At 45.8% G+C, this 19267-nt stretch overlaps 1 protein-coding gene across 2 annotated transcripts in view; it reads left to right on the top strand.

Moving 5' to 3' along the window:
* Window positions 1-13988, top strand: part of KAT7 (lysine acetyltransferase 7) — a 30445-nt gene extending 16457 nt beyond the window's left edge. For both annotated transcript variants that reach the window (XM_007085705.3, XM_007085704.3), the window contains 9 exons: window positions 398-496; window positions 3177-3287; window positions 4803-4994; window positions 7830-7919; window positions 8155-8295; window positions 9381-9474; window positions 11652-11798; window positions 12413-12519; window positions 13416-13988. In XM_007085705.3, the coding sequence (XP_007085767.1) occupies window positions 398-496; window positions 3177-3287; window positions 4803-4994; window positions 7830-7919; window positions 8155-8295; window positions 9381-9474; window positions 11652-11798; window positions 12413-12519; window positions 13416-13517 (1083 nt within the window). In that variant the 3' untranslated portion in view covers window positions 13518-13988. The remainder of the gene's footprint in view (window positions 1-397; window positions 497-3176; window positions 3288-4802; window positions 4995-7829; window positions 7920-8154; window positions 8296-9380; window positions 9475-11651; window positions 11799-12412; window positions 12520-13415) is intronic.
* Window positions 13989-19267: the final 5279 nt, after the last annotated feature.

The raw sequence follows: 19267 nt of genomic DNA, 5'->3' as shown, positions 1-19267 counted from the left end.
CATTGTCTGTCTTGGGTTCTAATCTTTCTCAGTGTAAAAATTGTATTCCTTGTCGTATCAGTACTTGGAAAACAGTAAACGTTCAATAAATGCTTACTGAATTGAAATCATCTTTATTTTATTCGTGTTGCTCTGGTGGAGACGTCCCTCCTTAATATGTGTTCTTTTGGGCTTAATATTTAAAATAAATATGAACTGCCTGTAACCACGGTGGTCTGGGAACCCAATTTGGAATTTTAAAATTGCCGTCATAGGCATAGGGTGGTCTTCACACGTCTGGCGTTTTTTTCTTCCCTGCCATGTTTTGTTTTGTTTCGTTTCATTTTGTTCTTCATTTTGAAACGTACTGACATAATGAGTTTTCTGGCTAGCTTCTCAGTTTTCTCTTTCCTTTCAGGCACCAACAGAGAGGCAGCTGCGGTATAAGGAAAAGGTGGCCGAACTCAGGAAGAAAAGGAATTCTGGGCTGAGCAAAGAGCAGAAAGAGAAATACATGGTGAGAAAACGTTGACCATTGGCATGAACTCTTGTAATTGCATGTGATTGCTTTTGGGTTTCTAAACTCTGCTTTTCAGATTTGCTGTAAACGGTTAAATTTAGCCCCTTGAACAAATACCGAGATATTGGAGATGTCTGTATAAGGAAAAGTATTCCAACTGAGTGAGAGTCTGTGTATTTTTAATGGGAAAGCAAAATTCCTACATGATAAAGAGTATTAATTGGGGGATGTATTCTATATAATAAGATTTCTTTGGTAGTATTTTAATTTTTTTCTAGTTTTAAAAGTAATGCACATTTGTAATAGGGAATACAGACCAATTAAGAAAAGTACAGGGAAATAGGGACGCCTGGTTGGCTCAGTCAGAAAAGCATCGGACTCTTGATCTTGGGGTTGTGAGTTTGAGCCCCACATTGGGTGTAGTGGTTACTTAAAAGTAACCACAGTTAGCGTCTGGGGGGAGAGCCTCCTGACCTTTTCTGACCTTTTACATAATGCCTTCTTCATGTCATTTGGATATTACTGTAAGTACAGCTTTGAATTTTTGTGTTTTCACTTAAATGGTTTGAACTAATTTCCTCAAGTTCATGAAAAATTCTTCAAAACACTTTTTGCATAAAATGTAAATAAAGACTTCTTTTAAATGTGATATGTGAATATATGTAATTGATAAAGATTTATAAACGTGTTCATAAATGCTTACTATTGAAAATACCAAAGGGCACCTGGGTGGCTCAGTTGGTGAAGCATCCGACTTTGCCTCAGGTCATGATCTCGCAGTTCATGGGTTCGAGCCTGCCTGAGGCTCTGAGCTACCCGCCTGGAGCCTGGAGCCTGCTTCAGATCTTGTGTCTCCCTCTCTCTCTCTGCCCTTCCCCCACTCGCACTCTGTCTCTCAAAAATGAATAAACGTTAAAGAAAAGAAAGAAAGAAAATACCAAAAATACAGAGAATAAAAATCACCCTCTGAGATGTAACCCCCTGGGTGTTTCGGTGTGTGATCCTGGGTCTTTTTCTGATGTTTATTTTTTCATGGAATTGGAATTTTGGCTTCTTGAGTCATCAGACTAGATGGGTTGTGAGTGCTTAGACAGTCAGCGTGGCTTCACTAAGGCCAAAACGTGCCAAACTACGTATTTACTTTATTTGGTGGTCCTCCCTGCCCTGAGAATGAGAATCTTACGAATAAATGGCAACAGCCAGTAGGAGATGGATGGTGGGCTAATTTGTAGCTAAACACCTACACCAGACTGTTCGGTTTGTAGAGGGAGGGCTCTAGTATGAGGCTGACTGCTGCTTCCCGGGCTTTTATTCACATGTTGGGTAGATGGGGCATAAATAATACGGTGATAGCATTTATCGAGTGCTTGTGTGTTAGGTGTTATGGTTATGTTGTTCCCATCATTTCTAGGACAGCCCTCTATGACGGATGGCATCTCACCTATTTCGTAGATAAGAATGGAGAGGTTTAGAGAGGTAATTTGCCCAGAAATCATATGAGTATAAGGAGTGTCCGAAGGAAAAGCTCCTGAAGTTTATCTTACAAACATCTACTTTGCAATAATTTGAGCTAGGTGATGGGGACCCAACCTTCCTGTTAAAAATGCTGGGTAGGGTATGTTTTTTAACTTAAAAAAAGATGTGTATGAAACTAGAAGAAATACTTTTAATACTGAGAACCTAAATCGTAGATAACAGAGTCCAAATTCAAAATACACTGGTCAGATGGGCCCAGAAGAACCTGAAGAAATTGTAATAGCTTCAAGATATTGGTGAATGGTTTTTTCACATGCTAATATGCGTGTGAACTCTATAATGGTCTCCCTAGGATGAGCCATCCACTCCACTTAACAACCATTATCTCCTATTCTCTGGGTGGGAGGTGGAGTCTAGGATCAAGTGGGAAGGGCTAGAATCGGAGGTTTAAAAGGGAAGTTTCCCCCGTGCCCTTCCTTTCCTGCGCAAGGATACTTTTCTCTACTATCATGGTGAGATTTGATACTAATTAAGAACTGGGTTATTTTTATGCTTCGGATTTTCTATGAATATTGCCTCTTTCTTCTTGCTTAATATTTAGTAAAATGCTTTTTAAAGAGGCCATCCTCTTTTGCCTGTGCACTTGGGCTGGAGATCTGAGTCGGGAGCTTTGGGCCTTTGGCACACCGCAGTGGGTGCAGCGACTCGGGACAGAATTTACCAAGGACTCCTTAGCGCAGCTAACCCCTCCCCTTTGCAGCTTTCCCTTTCAGTCTAAACTCTCAGACTCTGAGTGTCAGAGATTTGGTTTTTTTGTTTTTTGTTTTGTCTAGGAATGTGTAGTGCCTTTGGGTTTGTTATATTTTTATTTATTTGTACTGTCATGCACATTTTCAGATGAAGAAATGGAGGCATAGAATTCTGATCCTCGAGGTGCTCATTTAGAGATAGAAGAATGAAGCTCCTTTTTGAAGGTGTAGGAGCATTTTCTTTCTAGATTCATTAGGGTGGATAGTGGTGGTTTTTGGCATTAACCTGATAGTGCGTCTTACGCTCAATTCCTGGTGCCGAGTATAATGCCTGGCATATAGTAGGCACTAAGTAAATAGCTTATAGTTGTGCTTGGCCCTCTGGTTGGCATCAGTTGAAATAGATGAAGTTCTTAGAAGCAGAGAGAATCACGCTCTGGCTATTTTCCTAGGAACACAGACAGACCTATGGGAATACTCGGGAACCTCTCTTGGAAAACCTGACTAGCGAATATGACTTGGATCTTTTCCGAAGAGCGCAAGCCCGGGCTTCAGAGGATTTGGTGAGTATGAAAACCTTCAAGCTCTGGACCACTTGGGAAGGGCATGTGGGACTGCCAAGAAGAATGATCAGCCATCAGTTGGCCAGGAATTAAACGTACTTTGCCGCTTGAATCTCTTTCCCCTTCCCCCAGCTATCCAGCTTCGAGGTGATCCACCCCATTCATAGTTAAAATTAATTACCCCTCCTCCCTTCTCTTTCCTTTGCCTGATGGGTTTTCTCTCTCCCTTTCACCTCCCGGAAGGACCAGTTCCGGGTGTGGAGGTATTGAGGCTGGTAAAGACAATAGGTGCCCCTGGGTCTCAGTTGGGTAATTTGCAATTCTGAGAGCCTCTGGACTGGTTGATGCGCCTCTCCGTTCTCTTAACCCCCTCCAGGAACTTGGCTTAGGCTTAGCAGTTTCTTCAGCCCTTCCAGGCTAGCTCTAAAAGAATAGTGAAGAGGAATAATGGAAAAGACTGTAGGTGGATATTTTAGAAAATTCAGCGTTGACCTAGCCAAGTTTCATACATGAAGCTGGTTTTGTGTTCTGCTTTTTATTTACAGTTAGTTTTACACATAGTTTTGATACCCTAGGCAGAATTTTCAACAACTTTGCTTTTAAAAACTGTGGTACCTCTGATTTAACAGATTAAATGTGTTGAGGGAAACTTAGCTTAAAACCTGAACATCCCGTTAAACCTTTTTTTTTTTTTAATTTTATCAAACACTTAATTTACAAATCCTCCTATAGACTTATTGGAAACTTAGAGGAGGCAGGGTTTGATAGCTGCCCTGGGCTGGGCTGGGTTGGGCTGCTGTGCTATGGCTGGCTTTCTCTGTTCTGCTCCGGAACAGAGCATTCCCCAGGTTAGTCTGCTTCACTGCTCTCCGCCTGGTTATGCTGACAAATTCTAGCGACTGAGTAGAGATAGATCCCCAAAAGTATTTTCTACTTTATCTGGAGTTTAGATTACAGAATTAAAGCACCCGTCCATGTTTCAGGAATGTTTTTTTTTCTCAGGGACCGAGGTTGAGAGGATGGCCCCCTATCCCAGTAGATTTCTGTCCCAACGATCCATAAGCTTTAGAAGCAGATCTCAAAGCACATTCTAGATACTCTCTTCTGTTTCATTTTAGAAGTGTCCAGTAAGGGTGGGGCATTTGCATTCTTGGTAGATTGCTTTAAAATTTCGTTTGGTGCAGGCTGGTTAAAAACAAAATTTTACCAAGGACTTGTTCTGAGGTTCAAGAGACAAGGCCTGGAGCATGGTAGGGGGGAGCAGAGAGAAGCCGCTTGCTGTCTGTTGAGACCTGTGCCAGGCAGTGTGTAGGCAGGAGTTTTCTAGAAGCCTTCCTGATTATCCATGCCCAGGTAGGTAGCCCTCCATAGTGCAGATTTCTCGTGAGTTAGAAGCCAGTTCTATTTTTCTCATAGCCTAGGGTGGTAGTATGCATAGTAAGCTAACTACGGGTTTTTTAATAACACAGATGATCAATTCTAATCTTCTGACTTTGGATTTCTTCTCCACACTAGGAGAAGTTACGGCTGCAAGGCCAAATCACAGAGGGGAGCAACATGATTAAAACAATTGCTTTTGGTCGTTATGAGCTCGATACTTGGTACCATTCTCCCTATCCTGAAGAGTATGCACGATTGGGACGTCTCTACATGTGCGAATTCTGTTTAAAATACATGAAGAGCCAAACGATACTCCGCCGGCACATGGTAAGTTGTCCGGGTCTGGGGTTCTGCAATCATGATGGTGATGAGCTTTGGAGCTCCAGATATTGCTGTCTGTCTGGATGGCCTTTATCCATGCATCTCTCCGTGGTCCATAGCAATGAGATGAAGGCATAGGAAATTGAAAGCCACATCTCAGGGTTGGGGGATTCAGCCTGTGGCAAGGTGTGCTGTGTGGCACCTGAAACAACTGATGTCCCTTAACCACATCCTGTCATACACATTGCCTGCTCCTTTCTGTTTCTCCTTGGGTTATAAATGACCTGCCTGCAGTTTTTATGTGTCCCAAGCTAGATGAAAACAAATAGACTTCATTAGATTAGACTTCATTAGACAGAGCAAGGACAACGTTGACTCACCTTTGTATATCCCTAGCAACCAGTGTGGGCAGTAAATGCCCAGTGACTGTTGAATGAATGCTTATTTAAAGGAGGCAAGTTATGAAATTTACAAAATGGGTCCTTTGGTGCCTTCTCAAGTTTAGTGCTTTCTGGTTCCTGAACATTGTCCTTCTGATTTAAATAGGAATAAAGACATGACACTCACTTTATTGGTTACTAGATATTTTGTAGCATGAAGCCATTTTTCTTTCCCTAGTTGTGGGGTGAAAAGTCTTGTCTGAAACATGGGAATTTCTGGGAGCAGAGATGGGGAAAGACTGGAGCGTTTCCGGCAGGGAACCTTCCTTTCCCTGTTTCTGCAGTCACAGCATATTTGGCTCTAAAACCTTTCAGGGTGTCTTTTCTTCTGTTCCCTCCCCCCTTATTTTCCAGGATTTCCATATGGCCAGCATCTACAACCCAGGGTTTCTGTCTTTCCACTCTTCTCCCTAGTTGGGTTGGGGGATAACTGCATTTTTGTGTTCCCGTCGCTGAACACGTGGTCTGCAGTGTTGTGGCCCAGAACCGCCCCAGTGAATTAAGCCATTCAGACCCCTGCATGCTTGACTTCGGGTAGAGAGGGACTGCTGGAGAGATGGGCAGGACTGGTGGAGACACCAGTGTGGGGAGAGGGTGGGGAGCGGTACCAGAAGGCCTGGTCTCCAACCGTTGTAGACCATGAGGGGAAGCTAAAATACCGTGCTGCTGCGTGAAAGTAAGGCTGGTATTTTTATGGATGTGAACTTCTCACCATTTAAGTCTTTCTTCTTCCTTTTTGTTTCTGGTTATTTAGTGGCATTAACCAATGAAGTAGTCAAAAAGGGCAGGAAATAGTAGTAGAAGGGTAAAAAAAGGGTTTGGATAAATCTGAAGGCCAGGTAAACATTATGTGTATTTGAGGACCTCCTGCATTAAGTGAGGTGCAAGAATCGAATTTCCGGAAATGAAAACCTGTTTTCGTCCACGCCTCCTCTGATTCCCATTGCTTTAGGAGTAATCACTGATGTGGGCCTTCTTTGGCCTTTTGGCCAAGAGTTTGGCTTCTGTTTCTAAACAAGTGAGTGTCACACTAATTAGGTTATTGGAAAGAGCCAGCATGAATAAGGAGGTGGATAAAGGAACAGACTGGGTGGAGCTTTCTTGAAGTAATTCCAGTTAATACTTGGATTTACATGTGACCAATTGGGCCATGATTCTTGAGTTGACCAAAAGTCACAATAAAACTTGGTAGAAAATGTTCCACGTACATGCGCTTCTTAAATGATATTTTAAAATGTATTCAGGGGCGCCTGGGTGGCTCAGTCGGTTGAGCGTCCGACTTCAGCTCAGGTCACGATCTCACGGTCTGTGAGTCCGTGAGTTCGAGCCCCGCGTCGAGCTCTGGGCTGATGGCTCAGAGCCTGGAGCCTGCTTCCGATTCTGTGTCTCCCTCTCTCTCTGCCCCTCCCCCGTTCATGCTCTGTCTCTCTCTGTCTCAAAAATGAAAAAAAAAATGTATTCACATAAAACTTTTGAAAAGAATTCATCCATGTACAGCAATGGCTGACAGCCTGCATTAAATCGGTTAAGAGGGCACCTGAGTGGCTTAGTCCATTAAGCGACTGACTTCAGCCCAGGTCATGATCTCAAGGTTCGTGAGTTCGAGCCCTGTGTCTGTGCTTACAGCTCAGAGCCTGGAATCTGCTTCAGATTCCGTGTCCCTCTCTCTCTGCCCCTCCCCTGCTTGTGCTGTCTCTGTCTTAAACCTTAAAAAAAAAATTAGATCTGTTAGCCATTGAAGGTGAGGAAAGGGGGGGGTACATTGTGCCCCCTTGTGGCCGGGTGCCCATTTACCCCTGCAGTTTCTTGTTGCTTGACTTTTTTTTTCCTTTTTTTTTTTTTTTTTTTTTTTTAAAGCCACAGAAAGGACTTGCTCCTCCTATTCCTTATATACCAAAGGGAACACTTTGGTGGGGGTAGTTTTTATTACAGGCCTATTTTCTGATCTGAAAACCAAGACTAATGGCTAGGTGGTAGCAAAGTGTACTGGTAAAGGTGAACGTCAAGTATTGTTGCCCTTACTTAGCAACTCTAAGCTGCTGGAAATAAGCTGCTTAAGAATTTCCTGTTGGCACAAGGCGTTTTATAATAAGGGTATTTTTTATTTATCTGTCTTTTACGTAGTAGATGATTTTAATCTCCTGGGTTGAAGCAGGGCCAGAATACCATCTAGAAATCTTGTTCTAAACTGCTATAAAAATACCATAAAAATATTACTATGGTTTTAGAAGACTTTAATTGTTTTACTGAAACAAACTCTCTCTTGCTGTACCTTCTCAAGTGTGTCAGCTGTCTGTCATCTCCGCTAACTAAAGTTTGACCTGTGATTCATTTTCCCTCTTGAGCGGTAGTCTTGTTGGGGAAAGCTTGTTTCCCTGATATGAATTCCATTCTCCTGCAGGCTAAATGTGTGTGGAAACACCCACCCGGCGACGAGATCTATCGCAAAGGCTCCGTCTCTGTGTTTGAAGTAGATGGCAAGAAGAACAAGGTAAACAGTGGCAGGAGGGGTGGCTGCGTCGGCGGTGGTGGTGGTGGTGCATATTCACAGGCTTCAGAAGGCGTGTGTTTGGTCTCCATCTCGCCCTGTAAAGAAGATAAAGTTCAACTATTGACCAAAGTACACTTGCCGTTTCATCAGCAATAATGATCTTTAATTTTAGGCCTTTATCTGATAAGTGTAGGAGTCGCTGGCCCACACATGAATTCTGTTTCTCGGTTTCCAGATCTACTGCCAAAACCTGTGCCTGTTGGCCAAGCTTTTTCTGGACCACAAGACATTATATTACGATGTGGAACCCTTCCTGTTTTATGTTATGACTGAAGCGGACAACACCGGCTGTCACCTGATTGGATATTTTTCCAAGGTCAGCAGGATCTGGAGATTAAGAAGCTAATGGCCACAGCAGGGGTGATTGATGTTGGCATATGGGGACCCAAATCACTGACAAGGAAGAGGCAGTACCCTGGACAGTGATGATCGCCCTTCCCTTGCAGGGGCGGGGGCTCGGGGCTCGGAAATCCATGTATCAAAGGCTGTTTAATGAAAATGTGCAATTCTTTATTGAAAGCTTCTGGTTTATTCATTTCTGGACTTGTGGGCTGGAGCTGCCTATTAATTATTGGCCAAGGCCCTGCCTGCTAACCCTTAAAACCCACATTTTGTAGTCAAGCCAACCCTCCTGGCTCTGCCCTCTGTTATTAGCCTAAAACCAGGAATATATTCCTTTTGCCTGGCTTTCTAGCTGGGCTCTTTTCAGTGATAACCCCACTGTGCCTTTGAAGACCGAAGGCCAGATTTTGCTTAGGACTTTTTAATATAAACTTTATTGAAGTGTAATCCACATACCATACGAGTCACTCATTCAGAGTGCATACTTAAGTGGTTTTTACTAGAGTTGTGCGGCAACGACACAGGCCCCACTGTTTTCGTTACCCTGGCGAGAAACCCCTAAGCAACATTCCACATTTCCACCCAACCCCTCCCAGCCCTCTATCTCTAGAAGTGTGCCTCTTGTGAACATTTGACATAAGCGGAATCCTCCAGAATGTGGTTTGCTTGTTGACCAACCCCTTCCAAACTGGGGGCTTACTCTTTTGGGGTCTCCCTCCTTTCCAGTGGGCAACCCCCTTTTAAAAGAATAGCATTTACAGAGGGTTGCCCGACACCAACTCAGCAGTCGAAACCTCAGACCTCCTTGCCTTGCGCTGTGACTATAAAGAACTCTGAGTCCGCCCCCTGAAAATGAGACTGATCCCAAGAGCTAGGGAAACCCTGGGATTAATGGCTTTGGCCATACCTAGTAGGTGTGGACGTTAACAGCTGTGAGCCACTCCCCGGGACTGGTTAGCCAGATATTTGCCGGTGCCTAATTCTGAATCTGTGGGACTGCGGACCCCTCTGGTTCCAAACCCTCGTGACCTGCTTCCATCTGTTTGCTCTTGATTTCAGGAAAAGAATTCATTCCTCAACTACAATGTGTCCTGTATCCTTACCATGCCTCAGTACATGAGACAGGGCTATGGCAAGATGCTCATTGATTTCAGTAAGTGACACTGCTAAGGCCCACGCTCCACAAGGGGCAGGGGCTATGGGAACATTGTCATCTTTCTGTCCTGTGGTCCCTGTAGTTCCGGGCAGGCGTGTAGCAAGTGAATGAATATGTGGAGAAAAATCTGAGCAATTCCGGCCAGCCTGGTATACAATGAACCTTCGTTGGACCAACCCGGAGTTGGTACCTGAGAGTAGGAGAAAGAGGATAGTGAAGTAAGCTTTTGAGGATTATCCCCGTTTGAGGCTTAGGAACAGCATATACGTGCATAAGGCTTCAAATCTGCTCCCGGATTAGGGATTTCGGTTTTGTAAGGCCTTGTCTAGAGGCAGTCCCTATATATATACCTGGTGGAGGCTTCGGGCCGCATCAATAGTGTATTCTGTATTTAGGAATTTATTTTTAAACCCCAAGTCAATACTCTCGGCACTTTGCCGTCACTTGTAGACACGCACACAGCAGCAAAAAGTCACTGCATTTTCTCAGCTCCAAACAAGCAGGTGCCTTGTTTCAGCATTCATGGTGTAAACAGATGTTTGTTTCACGATCCGTCAGTGCTACATTTTTCATATTTTTGTGCTTTTTGTTGCTGGTTGTATTTGTTGTAAATTTAACACTTATTTTTGAGAGAGAGAGAGAGACAGCAAGACAGCATAAATGGAGGAGGGGCAGAGAGGGAAACAGAATCTGAAGCCGGCTCCAGGCTCTGCGCTGTCCACACAGAGCCCGACGCGGGGCTCGAACCCACAAACCGCGAGATCATGACCTGAGCTGAAGTTGGACGCTCAACCGACTGAGCCACCCAGGTGCCCCTGTTGGTGATTTTAAATTGCCCCTGAGTGTAGTGCTGAAATGCCATCCAGAAAGGCTGTGGGGTGCCTCGCAGAGAAAATACCTGAGTTAGGCAGGCTGCATTCAGGCGTAGGTTGTGGTGCTATTGGCCGGAAGCTGGATGCTAAGGAGTCAACAATGTATGTTAAATAAGTTGTGAAACAGAAACACTTACAACAAGGTTACATAATGGTGGGTTGATGAAAATATGACAGAAGGCTCATAGAAACCGAACCCGGTATTTCCCCTAGGAGCGGTGGTGCGGTATTTGCCGTGACTTCAGACAACATTTAACTTCTTGTAAATGATAATCAACTGTATTCTATGCAGGGTTCACTGTTCTATGACATGTTTTGGTCAAAATTAGAATTCTTAGAGTTAGCTTTCCAGCTTTTCCATGTTTAAACCACCTGGGAAGAGATGAAATCAGGAACAGTCCCACTACCGGGGTGGGGGTGTGTGTGTGCCTGTAACTCTGAAGAGGTGACACCTATCTTATAAACTTGTCTTCATGGAAAATTTCAAACATCCGTAAAAGTAGAATCATTGCCTAAAACCCTCTGTAATGAATGATTAGCATTTTCTGGCCAGTCTTGTTTTACCTCTGTTTCTACCCTCAATTACTTGGTTGTCTCTAAAAGAAAAGATCTATTTCAGGTTAAAACATACACAAAACCAAACCTCCCCAAATCCCTTAATAACCTAAGTTAGAGTATTCAGATTTCCTTAATTTTATGATTCTGTTCCTTTAAAAAGCACGCGTAATTATTTTTACTTCATTCCAAAGAGAATTGACATATTGGCATTGATAGATGTGGCTTGTAAGTCACTTGCAGTCTGAAAGTTCCCACTCCATCTGTTTCTTGTTTTTCTTTGCTATTTATTTGTCGAAAGCAGGTTAGTTTCCCACTAAGGTTTCTCAGAGTGGAGTTTGTGGACTGCATCCCCATAACGAGATGTAGGTACTGAGATAATAATCTATTTGAAAAATTTTTAAATCTCCAAAAACACACAAAGTGACATAATGAAATGGCTTCCCGTCTCTGTGCCCACTCCCCTGTTCCCAACACACACCTACAGGTAACCATTGTTCTAAAGTTTCTACGTGTGAAACCTTCTCGAGTTTTCTTCCTGTCTCCTACAAGTAAATATTAACATAACGTTCTTTCTTTTGGTTTATCCCGAGGTGGCATACCATACAGCAGCCACACTGTATTTTGTTGAATGTCTGAATCCTAACGTACCGCACAGCAGACGGTTCTCGTTAGGCCTGCCACGTTGGCACAATGTCGTTTGCCGTTCGGATGAAATAACAGTGTGTGTGTTCCATTCCCTGGCAGGTTATTTGCTTTCCAAAGTGGAAGAAAAAGTTGGCTCCCCGGAACGCCCGCTCTCCGACCTGGGACTCATAAGCTATCGCAGTTACTGGAAAGAAGTGCTTCTCCGTTACCTGCATAATTTCCAAGGCAAAGAGATTTCTATCAAAGGTTGGTGTTTTGACTCTTGAAGATGGTTGGTACCCAAGATGTTAATGCCACTGGATAGTCCAGCTTTTCCACTGGCCCCGCTGTGCGTGTAACCTGCAAAGAGAATGCCTCATTCTGTGTCTCATCTGAATATGAGAATAGAAGGCCCACTGAATACGGGGCACTGCAGAGACTCTCCCTAAAGGTGCCTTCGGGTTCCAGAGCGTTTGGCCCCTTGGGAATGGTTATCGATTTGGTTTCACAAACCTGGGGTTGGTAACAAAAGTCCAGAAAGAAGAAAAACGTTTATTTTCCATCAGGTCTTTTGGCACACACAGGAGCTGGTAAGACATCCCTGTATATTTACGCCAGGGTGGAAGAATTTAATCAGGTCTGTCTTTGACCTTGATTTCCATAGGGGCCGGAGTGATTTCCTGCTGTACTATTCCTCTTTTGTAGTTATTAGAACCGGTCAAATGAATGTTTTGTAAACTTTTTCTGAACAGGTTGGGTTGAGTATCAAAGATTCCAACCATTTGGATTTCCTCTAAGGGGGGGGGTGGCGGTAGGGAGGCTCAGTTGGGGGTTTGAGGGTTTGTACTTTGGCCAGGTTCTCAATAGTGCTTCTATTTCAGAAATTAGCCAGGAGACAGCTGTGAATCCTGTGGACATTGTCAGCACTCTGCAAGCCCTTCAGATGCTCAAGTACTGGAAAGGAAAACATCTAGTTTTAAAGAGACAGGTAAAGTTTTTGTCAGCTGCTGGCTCATGGCTAAATGTCTCTTAAGGCTTAACAGCGAAGTGGGGGCTTAACACCCAAAAGGCAGCCCTCTCTTTTTTTCCTTTTTTTTAATGTTTAGTGTTTTGGAGAGAGAGAGACAGTGAGTGGAGGGGCAGAGAGAGGGAGACACAGAATCCAAAACAGGCTCTGAGCTGTCAGCACAGAGCCTGACTCGGGGCTCGAACTCACGAACCATGAGATCACAACCTGAGCCGAAGTCGGACGCTTAACCGACTGAGCCACCCAGGTGCCCCCCGCCTTCTCTTCTTAAAGGAGGAGTGTGCTTATATACACCTTTCACTGGGTCTCTCTCTCTCTCTCTTTTTTTTTCCATAGGCAGCAATGTCTGTTAGGCTTGTCTCCCTCCTATCTTCCCCTCAGAAACTTTGGGTAAGCTCCTGTCTCAGATTCGGATGACACAAGTGAAGCCGCTCAGTTAGGCAGCTTTGTGTCCCACAGTACTCGTGTCGTTGCATGATTTTCTTCGATTGGAAAAAATTGCCCATCTGTAGAGGGGAATCTTCGTAGACCGTAGGGCTCGTGCAAGTGCTTTTAAATTCCTTTAACAGATTCCATCTCAAGTCATGGCCACTTTTAATTTGATTTGGTTGACTCCTGTATAAGAGGGGAAGATGAATAATTTTCACTTCTTACGGAGGACACAGTAGGAAGAAACGGATTCTGCGGGAAAGCATTTTGTAAATCCGGAGATATTTTTATACCTCTTTCGCACCTTAGCATATCATTAAACTTGGGGCGATTCCTTCCTGACTGACCAGCATTTTGGAATCTGTATGTAGAAAGACATTTTCGTTGAACGCGTATAATAATTTTTCCTGTTGTTCTCCCTCCCCCAGGACCTGATTGATGAGTGGATAGCCAAGGAGGCCAAAAGATCCAACTCCAATAAAACCATGGATCCGAGCTGTTTAAAATGGACCCCTCCCAAGGGCACTTAAAGTGACCTGTTACTCTGAGCCAGCGAACCCCAGCAGTAGGAATCCGTACCCTAGGGATCTGTCTGTCATTTCTGTTGCTCTTGTGATTGGCAAGTACAGTATCCTCTGGGAAGGCCATGCCCCTCAGGACTGTCCTGGCTCCGAGCCTCACGTACTCTGCAGACGCTGGTTCTGAGGAACTGTTGTTTCGGCCTCAGTGAGGTTGCCTGGATGGGATCTCGAGTAGACTTGAGCACAGATCCCTCGTAGCACTGACCCAAGGTGTTCTGTTTGGTACTGTACCTGTCCAGTCACTGGTTCCCCTCGTGCCCTCTAGCCCCTTCAGGTTGTATTGTGTCTCCCGAACTTTGTAATAGTGCATCTTGCTGCCCCGGTCACCAGACTTCCAAATAACGGTTGTCGCCACCAGGACCTTTCTAGTTCCTCCTTAACGTGTATTTTTTTTTTTTTTTTTTTTTTTTTTTTTTTTTTTTTTTTTTTTGGAAGAGCAGGAAAGAGGGAACGCTTGTGAGTGTGTGCCCACTCGGAGGGGTCCATTCCCTTTGGATTTTTATCTCCCTTGCAGTTTTTTCCCCCCCACCATTTCTATTGAAAGGTCTGGTTTTGATCAGCGTCCAGCTGACCGGAGACCTGTAGTTTTTAACTTGGTAACAGTATGTAATTTATCCGAATGAAATGGAGAAGGAGGGTCGAGAGGTGGTGATTCTGTCCCTGGCGTTCACCTGCAGTGAACTTGCAGTGTCTCGGGGGAAGCCAATGAGTGCTCCTTGCCTCCCCGGGAAGTGCCCAGTCCTGAATGTATTCTCCTCCCCTAACTCCCCGCCCCGTTTTATGTACGTCTGCAGGTGCCAAAATAATGTCCAGGTCGCACGCTCCCTGGGTCGTTAGGCTGCACGGACCTTTCCCCAGGACCCGCCAGTCCGATCTGGCACACACCCTTACTTCTGTCCCAGTCGCGGTGATTTTTTTTTTTTTTTTTTTTTTTTTGCCCGGACATCCCTGGAGAAGTAGGAAGTGACCGCGAGGGACTTCCGGATCTCCTCTCAGCCCATGACTCAGCAGGGCAGAGTGGCCACCCCCCGCCAACGTTGGCTCCTCTTCGACAGTGCCTCACCCTCCCCTCTTGAACTGAAGCACTCCTGCCCTTCCAAGAACTCCTCCTCCATTTCCTTTTTTGGGATCTGCCACCGTCCCTTCCCAACCTCCCCCCCCCCCCCCGCCCCGCCCATTCTCTGGTCTCCTATTTTTGGTTTCAAGCAAAGGAAGAGATGCTCCCTCTAATTTCTGTCCGGCCCATTATAACCTGCTATCTTGGGGCAGCTTTTGATGTAGGACCCGCCACCCTTCCCAACTTGGTCGCCTCCAACACCGCTGTCTTCGTGTGGAGCCCTCCCCACAATCCCGACTCTGGTCATTTGTGCCTTTCTCCTGTCATCTCTGTACACTACTTATACTCACTGTGGGTTGGGGGGAGCTAATTTTAAGCATGTTCAGTGGCAGCTCCCTGCCAGTTTCAGTGTCACTGTTAAAAGTTTATCCAAAAGCAACTTCACTGGGGGTTTTCTTAAGGGGTAAAGGCCTTTTATCGAAGCTAACCCTTCCCCACATGTGGTAGAATGTGCTGTTCTATATCTACTCCTCAATAAAGCATGTTCTCTGCTCAAGCCCGTTTTGCGCAGGAGCCTTTCTTTGTCTGGACGGGGTGCCGAGGACCCGGCGCTCCTAGTGCGCGCGCTTGGGGTTTATCTTCCCCGGCAGTAAGCTGACTGTTGAGGGATGTGGTTTGTGGCTGTGGAATTTTTTTGTTGTCTTCTCTGATGCAGGCTATCTATAGAGGGAGTGATGGCTCCGAACTCTTCTCGGTGGGACGGCTTCTCTCTGCCTCACTCAGTTGCCGCTAATAGGTATGCATAGCAGTGATGGGTCGGTATTCCTTTTTTTTTTTTTTTTTTTTTTAAAGTAAGCTGTATGCTCAACGTGGGGCTCGAACTCCTAAATCCGAGATCGAGAGTCACCTGTGCTACAAACTGAGCCAGCCTGGTGCCTCATTATTATTAGTGCATTTTCCTGTGATTCCAAGTGCAAAGGAACCAGCAGGAAGTTGGATAGCCGGGGTACAGTGGCTACTTGGAGTGGAGTGGGGACAGGTTTCCCTCTCTTCACTAAGCTCCTTTGTTAATAGCATTATCTCCTGCCAGTCGCTGACGCCCAAGTTGAGAGGCTTTCTGAAAGGAGCTCATTTGCCCTGGAACGTTTACCCAGTGCAGGAAAAGGAAGGCTGGCACAGTTGAGTGGCCGACTCTTGATTTTGGCTCACGTCATAGTCTTGCGGTTTCCAGAACAAGCCCCTGGTCGGGCTCCACGCTCACAGCACGGAGCCTACTTGGGATTCTCTCCCTCTCGGTCCCTCCCCCTCTTGCTTACTCTCAAAATATATAAATTCTTAAAGAAGAAACAAAGACCCTTCTTAAACTCTTAGAATGATGTATACCCAAATCTCCCTATTCTAGATATTTGTATCAAAGGGAAATTCTGCTCACTCGCATTTCTTTTCTTTTTTTCTTTTTTTTAATGTTTTTATTTATTTTTGAGACAGACTGAGCATGAGCAGGGGAGGGGCAGAGAGAGAGAGGGAGACATAGAATCTGAAGCAGGCTCCAGGCTCAGAGCTGTCATCACGGAGCCCGACGTGGGGGCTCGAACCCACTGACTGAGATCACGACCTGAGCTGAAGTCGGACGCTTCACCGACTGAGCCACCCAGGCGCCCCTGCTCGCTCACATTTCTAAAACATTGGAATGCGTCATGTGAGCCATGAGCCTGGAATGTTGAGGTCAGGGCACTAGAAGTTTTCTCGCGCACAGTCCGGATCCCAAGACTCAGCTGATTGCCACCCAACGTGCCTTACGGAAAAGTAAAAGATTTCTCTGGTTTAAATCCCCTACAGGTATGGGAACAGAGTGTTCACTTCCTGGGCGATTTTGTGTAAGACTGACCCCTCTGACTCTTTTTACCTGCACAAAAGCAACTCGGCTGCTTACGCTCTTTTCTAGCAGAACAAGTCTGGAATTATTCCTGGATCCAGCTCCTGAAACCCTCTAAGTGGAAGCGCCTACTCTATTTCCGGAGGAGAAGGGAGCCCTGGCGTGTGCTGGCTACTTCCTGTATATGCTTGGCACTGCTATGAGCCTTCCCACTGCCTCTGACCCTCACGTCGGCCCCACGCAGGAGTAATTCACACTGGTTCTGCAGGACGCCTGGAGCCTAAGGTGACAAACAATGAAGGCAGAACATTCATTTTGTAGTCTGTCCAGCGTGAGAACCTAACACCCTACCCTCTATCTTTCTCCACGTTTTTGGTTCCATGATAATCAGTCATCCCCCCCACCCCTCCACTTAAAAAAAAAAAAAAAAAAAAATTAATGTTTATTTTGGAGAGAGCGTGAACAGGATGAGGAGCAGAGAGAGAGTGAGACACAGAATCCAAAGCAGGCTCCAGGCTCCGAGCTGTCCGCACGGAGCCCGACGCGGGGCTCGAACTCACCAACCGCAAGATCATGCCCTGAGCCAAAATCAGACGCTCCACTGACTGAGCCATCCATCCATGCACCCCAGTCATCCTCCCCCTTTGGGATTTCCTTGCTTCAGCCACGGGCGTCCATACTTCCAGTGGTTTCCGTTGCAAGAAAAATAAACGTGGAAACTTTCAGATGAAGGAAAGGACTTCAGTTGACCCTATAAGCAGCAGCTGGGGGCCAGAGACCTGAACCAGGAAGCAGAAGCCTTGCCCTGTTCTGGTGCTGCTGAGTTTAGGATTGAGCTATTCAGTAAGCATCCTCCCTTCCTGAGGTTTCCTTCCCTCCTCATACCTCGCTCTTCTTCATGGGAAAATTGGAGGCTCAGAGTTCTTGCTGCTGGATTATAGAAACCAAGTCCTGATTCCCTCTGATTCCAGACCCGTTAACGATGCCGTCATGAGCCCCGTGATCCCTCTGCCTGTTATTCCCATTTCTCCCAAGGAAGTAGAGGGAGTCAAGTGATTTTTTTTTTTTAAACAATATGGTTTACCCTGTATAGGCCAAGATGACGCTTGTGATTGTCAGCTTTGTTTTTGTCCCTGTAGTTCTGGGCAGATGGCCTGCCTAGGGTTGGGAATGGTCTTGCATGGAGTTGATGCGAAAAGTAGTTGGTTCGAATGGAGGTTGGGGCTACGTATGAAAGGCCAGTAGGAAAACAGACCACAGCTTACGGTACACATTTCTGGAATATGGAATGGGATGGAAAGCGTCGACTTACGGTGTATTAGTAACTTCACCTTCCTGCCTTTTCATCCAAAGAGCCACTGATAGGCCAAATGGCATCCAGGAAGTGCAGGTTGTGTGACCGGTGCCGGGGTCCCGCGTCGTAGCTCTCTGCAGAGACTATCATTTTTTTTCTTCTGACCTTTTGAGAAAAACTAGCCTTGGATCTTCTGGAATGCACGCGATGCTGATACGCACACATTTGTCTACAGTTCAGGAGACCCCGCCTTCGAAGTCCATTCCTGCATTGAGGTTCAGAAATAAGAAACTTGGTTTGTGAAAGCTTCTGTGAGCAAGTGTGAACCCCGCCTTCACACCCCCCCCCCCAGAGCCCTCAGCTGGTTTGTGTGTGCAGGCTCAAATGACCGGTCCCACGGAGTAAGGTAAAGTGACCGCTGAGGGAGCGGGCCTGGCTCGCTGTGGCTCTCCACTTCCTCCCGTGGCCTCCCAAGCGTGCATATACACAAAACACGGCACGGGGTTCTGCGTGTTAGGATAAAGTGAAAACTTGGTTAACTATGTGGGGTGTGCTAGGAGTTGTAGACACGATCTTCTTTTTTTTTTTTTTTTTTTTTTTTTAACGTTTATTTATTTTTGAGACAGAGACAGAGCATGAACGGGGGAGGGTCAGAGAGAGGGAGACACAGAACCTGAAACAGGCTCCAGGCTCTGAGCGGTCAGCACAGAGCCCGACGCGGGGCTCGAACTCACGGACCGCGACATCATGACCTGAGCTGAAGTCGGCCGCTTAACCGACTGAGCCACCCAGGCGTCCCGTAGACACGATCTTTGGTCTTCAGCTGGGTCATGGAATTCTAAGCACTAGACGTGCCGGATTTGCCCCGGCACTTTCTGCTCCAAACTTGTATGACTGCCTCTCCCAGACTGTCTCCTGCCGAGGGGGGCAGTGTAATTGCCCACTTCCTTTGTGGTGTCTTCCAACCAAATGCCAGTGTCACCGAGGAGGAAACAAAGGACCGCCTGGTGGTGACAAATGCCCCTGGTGCTGAAATACCAGTTTGTCTCCTCGGCCTTGTGCAAGACCTTAGAGATGCCGGTCATGTGGCCGCCATTTGCGAGTTTGGGGGCTTGTTTATTTGTGCCAAGAGTGGAGAAAAATAACCTGTGCTGTTGCACAACACAGGCTCCGTTGCTCGCCCCAGACGGTCTCTGAGATATAAACACCTTTATCCTTGACCCGTCACGTTCATTCCAAGCAGCCTTCCCTTCTTCACTGGGGGTTCGTTTCTGGGAACAGCTCACCTTCTATTTATTCCAGAGTTATTAGAAACCTACTCTTTCTCTCTCTCTCTCTCTCTCTCTCACACACACACACACACACACACACGTGGTAGATCATCTCCAGAGCTGGCCACCAGCAGTCTCTGCCATTTCTGGCTATGTGTTCTGTTCCTCCCAGCAAGAGCCATCCTTTTCCTTCTGGAGAGT

Source organism: Panthera tigris, chromosome E1, assembly GCF_018350195.1.
Source record: "Panthera tigris isolate Pti1 chromosome E1, P.tigris_Pti1_mat1.1, whole genome shotgun sequence".
In the NCBI taxonomy this organism is placed as follows: Eukaryota; Metazoa; Chordata; class Mammalia; order Carnivora; family Felidae; genus Panthera; species Panthera tigris.
This window is presented reverse-complemented; position numbering and strand designations above follow the sequence as displayed.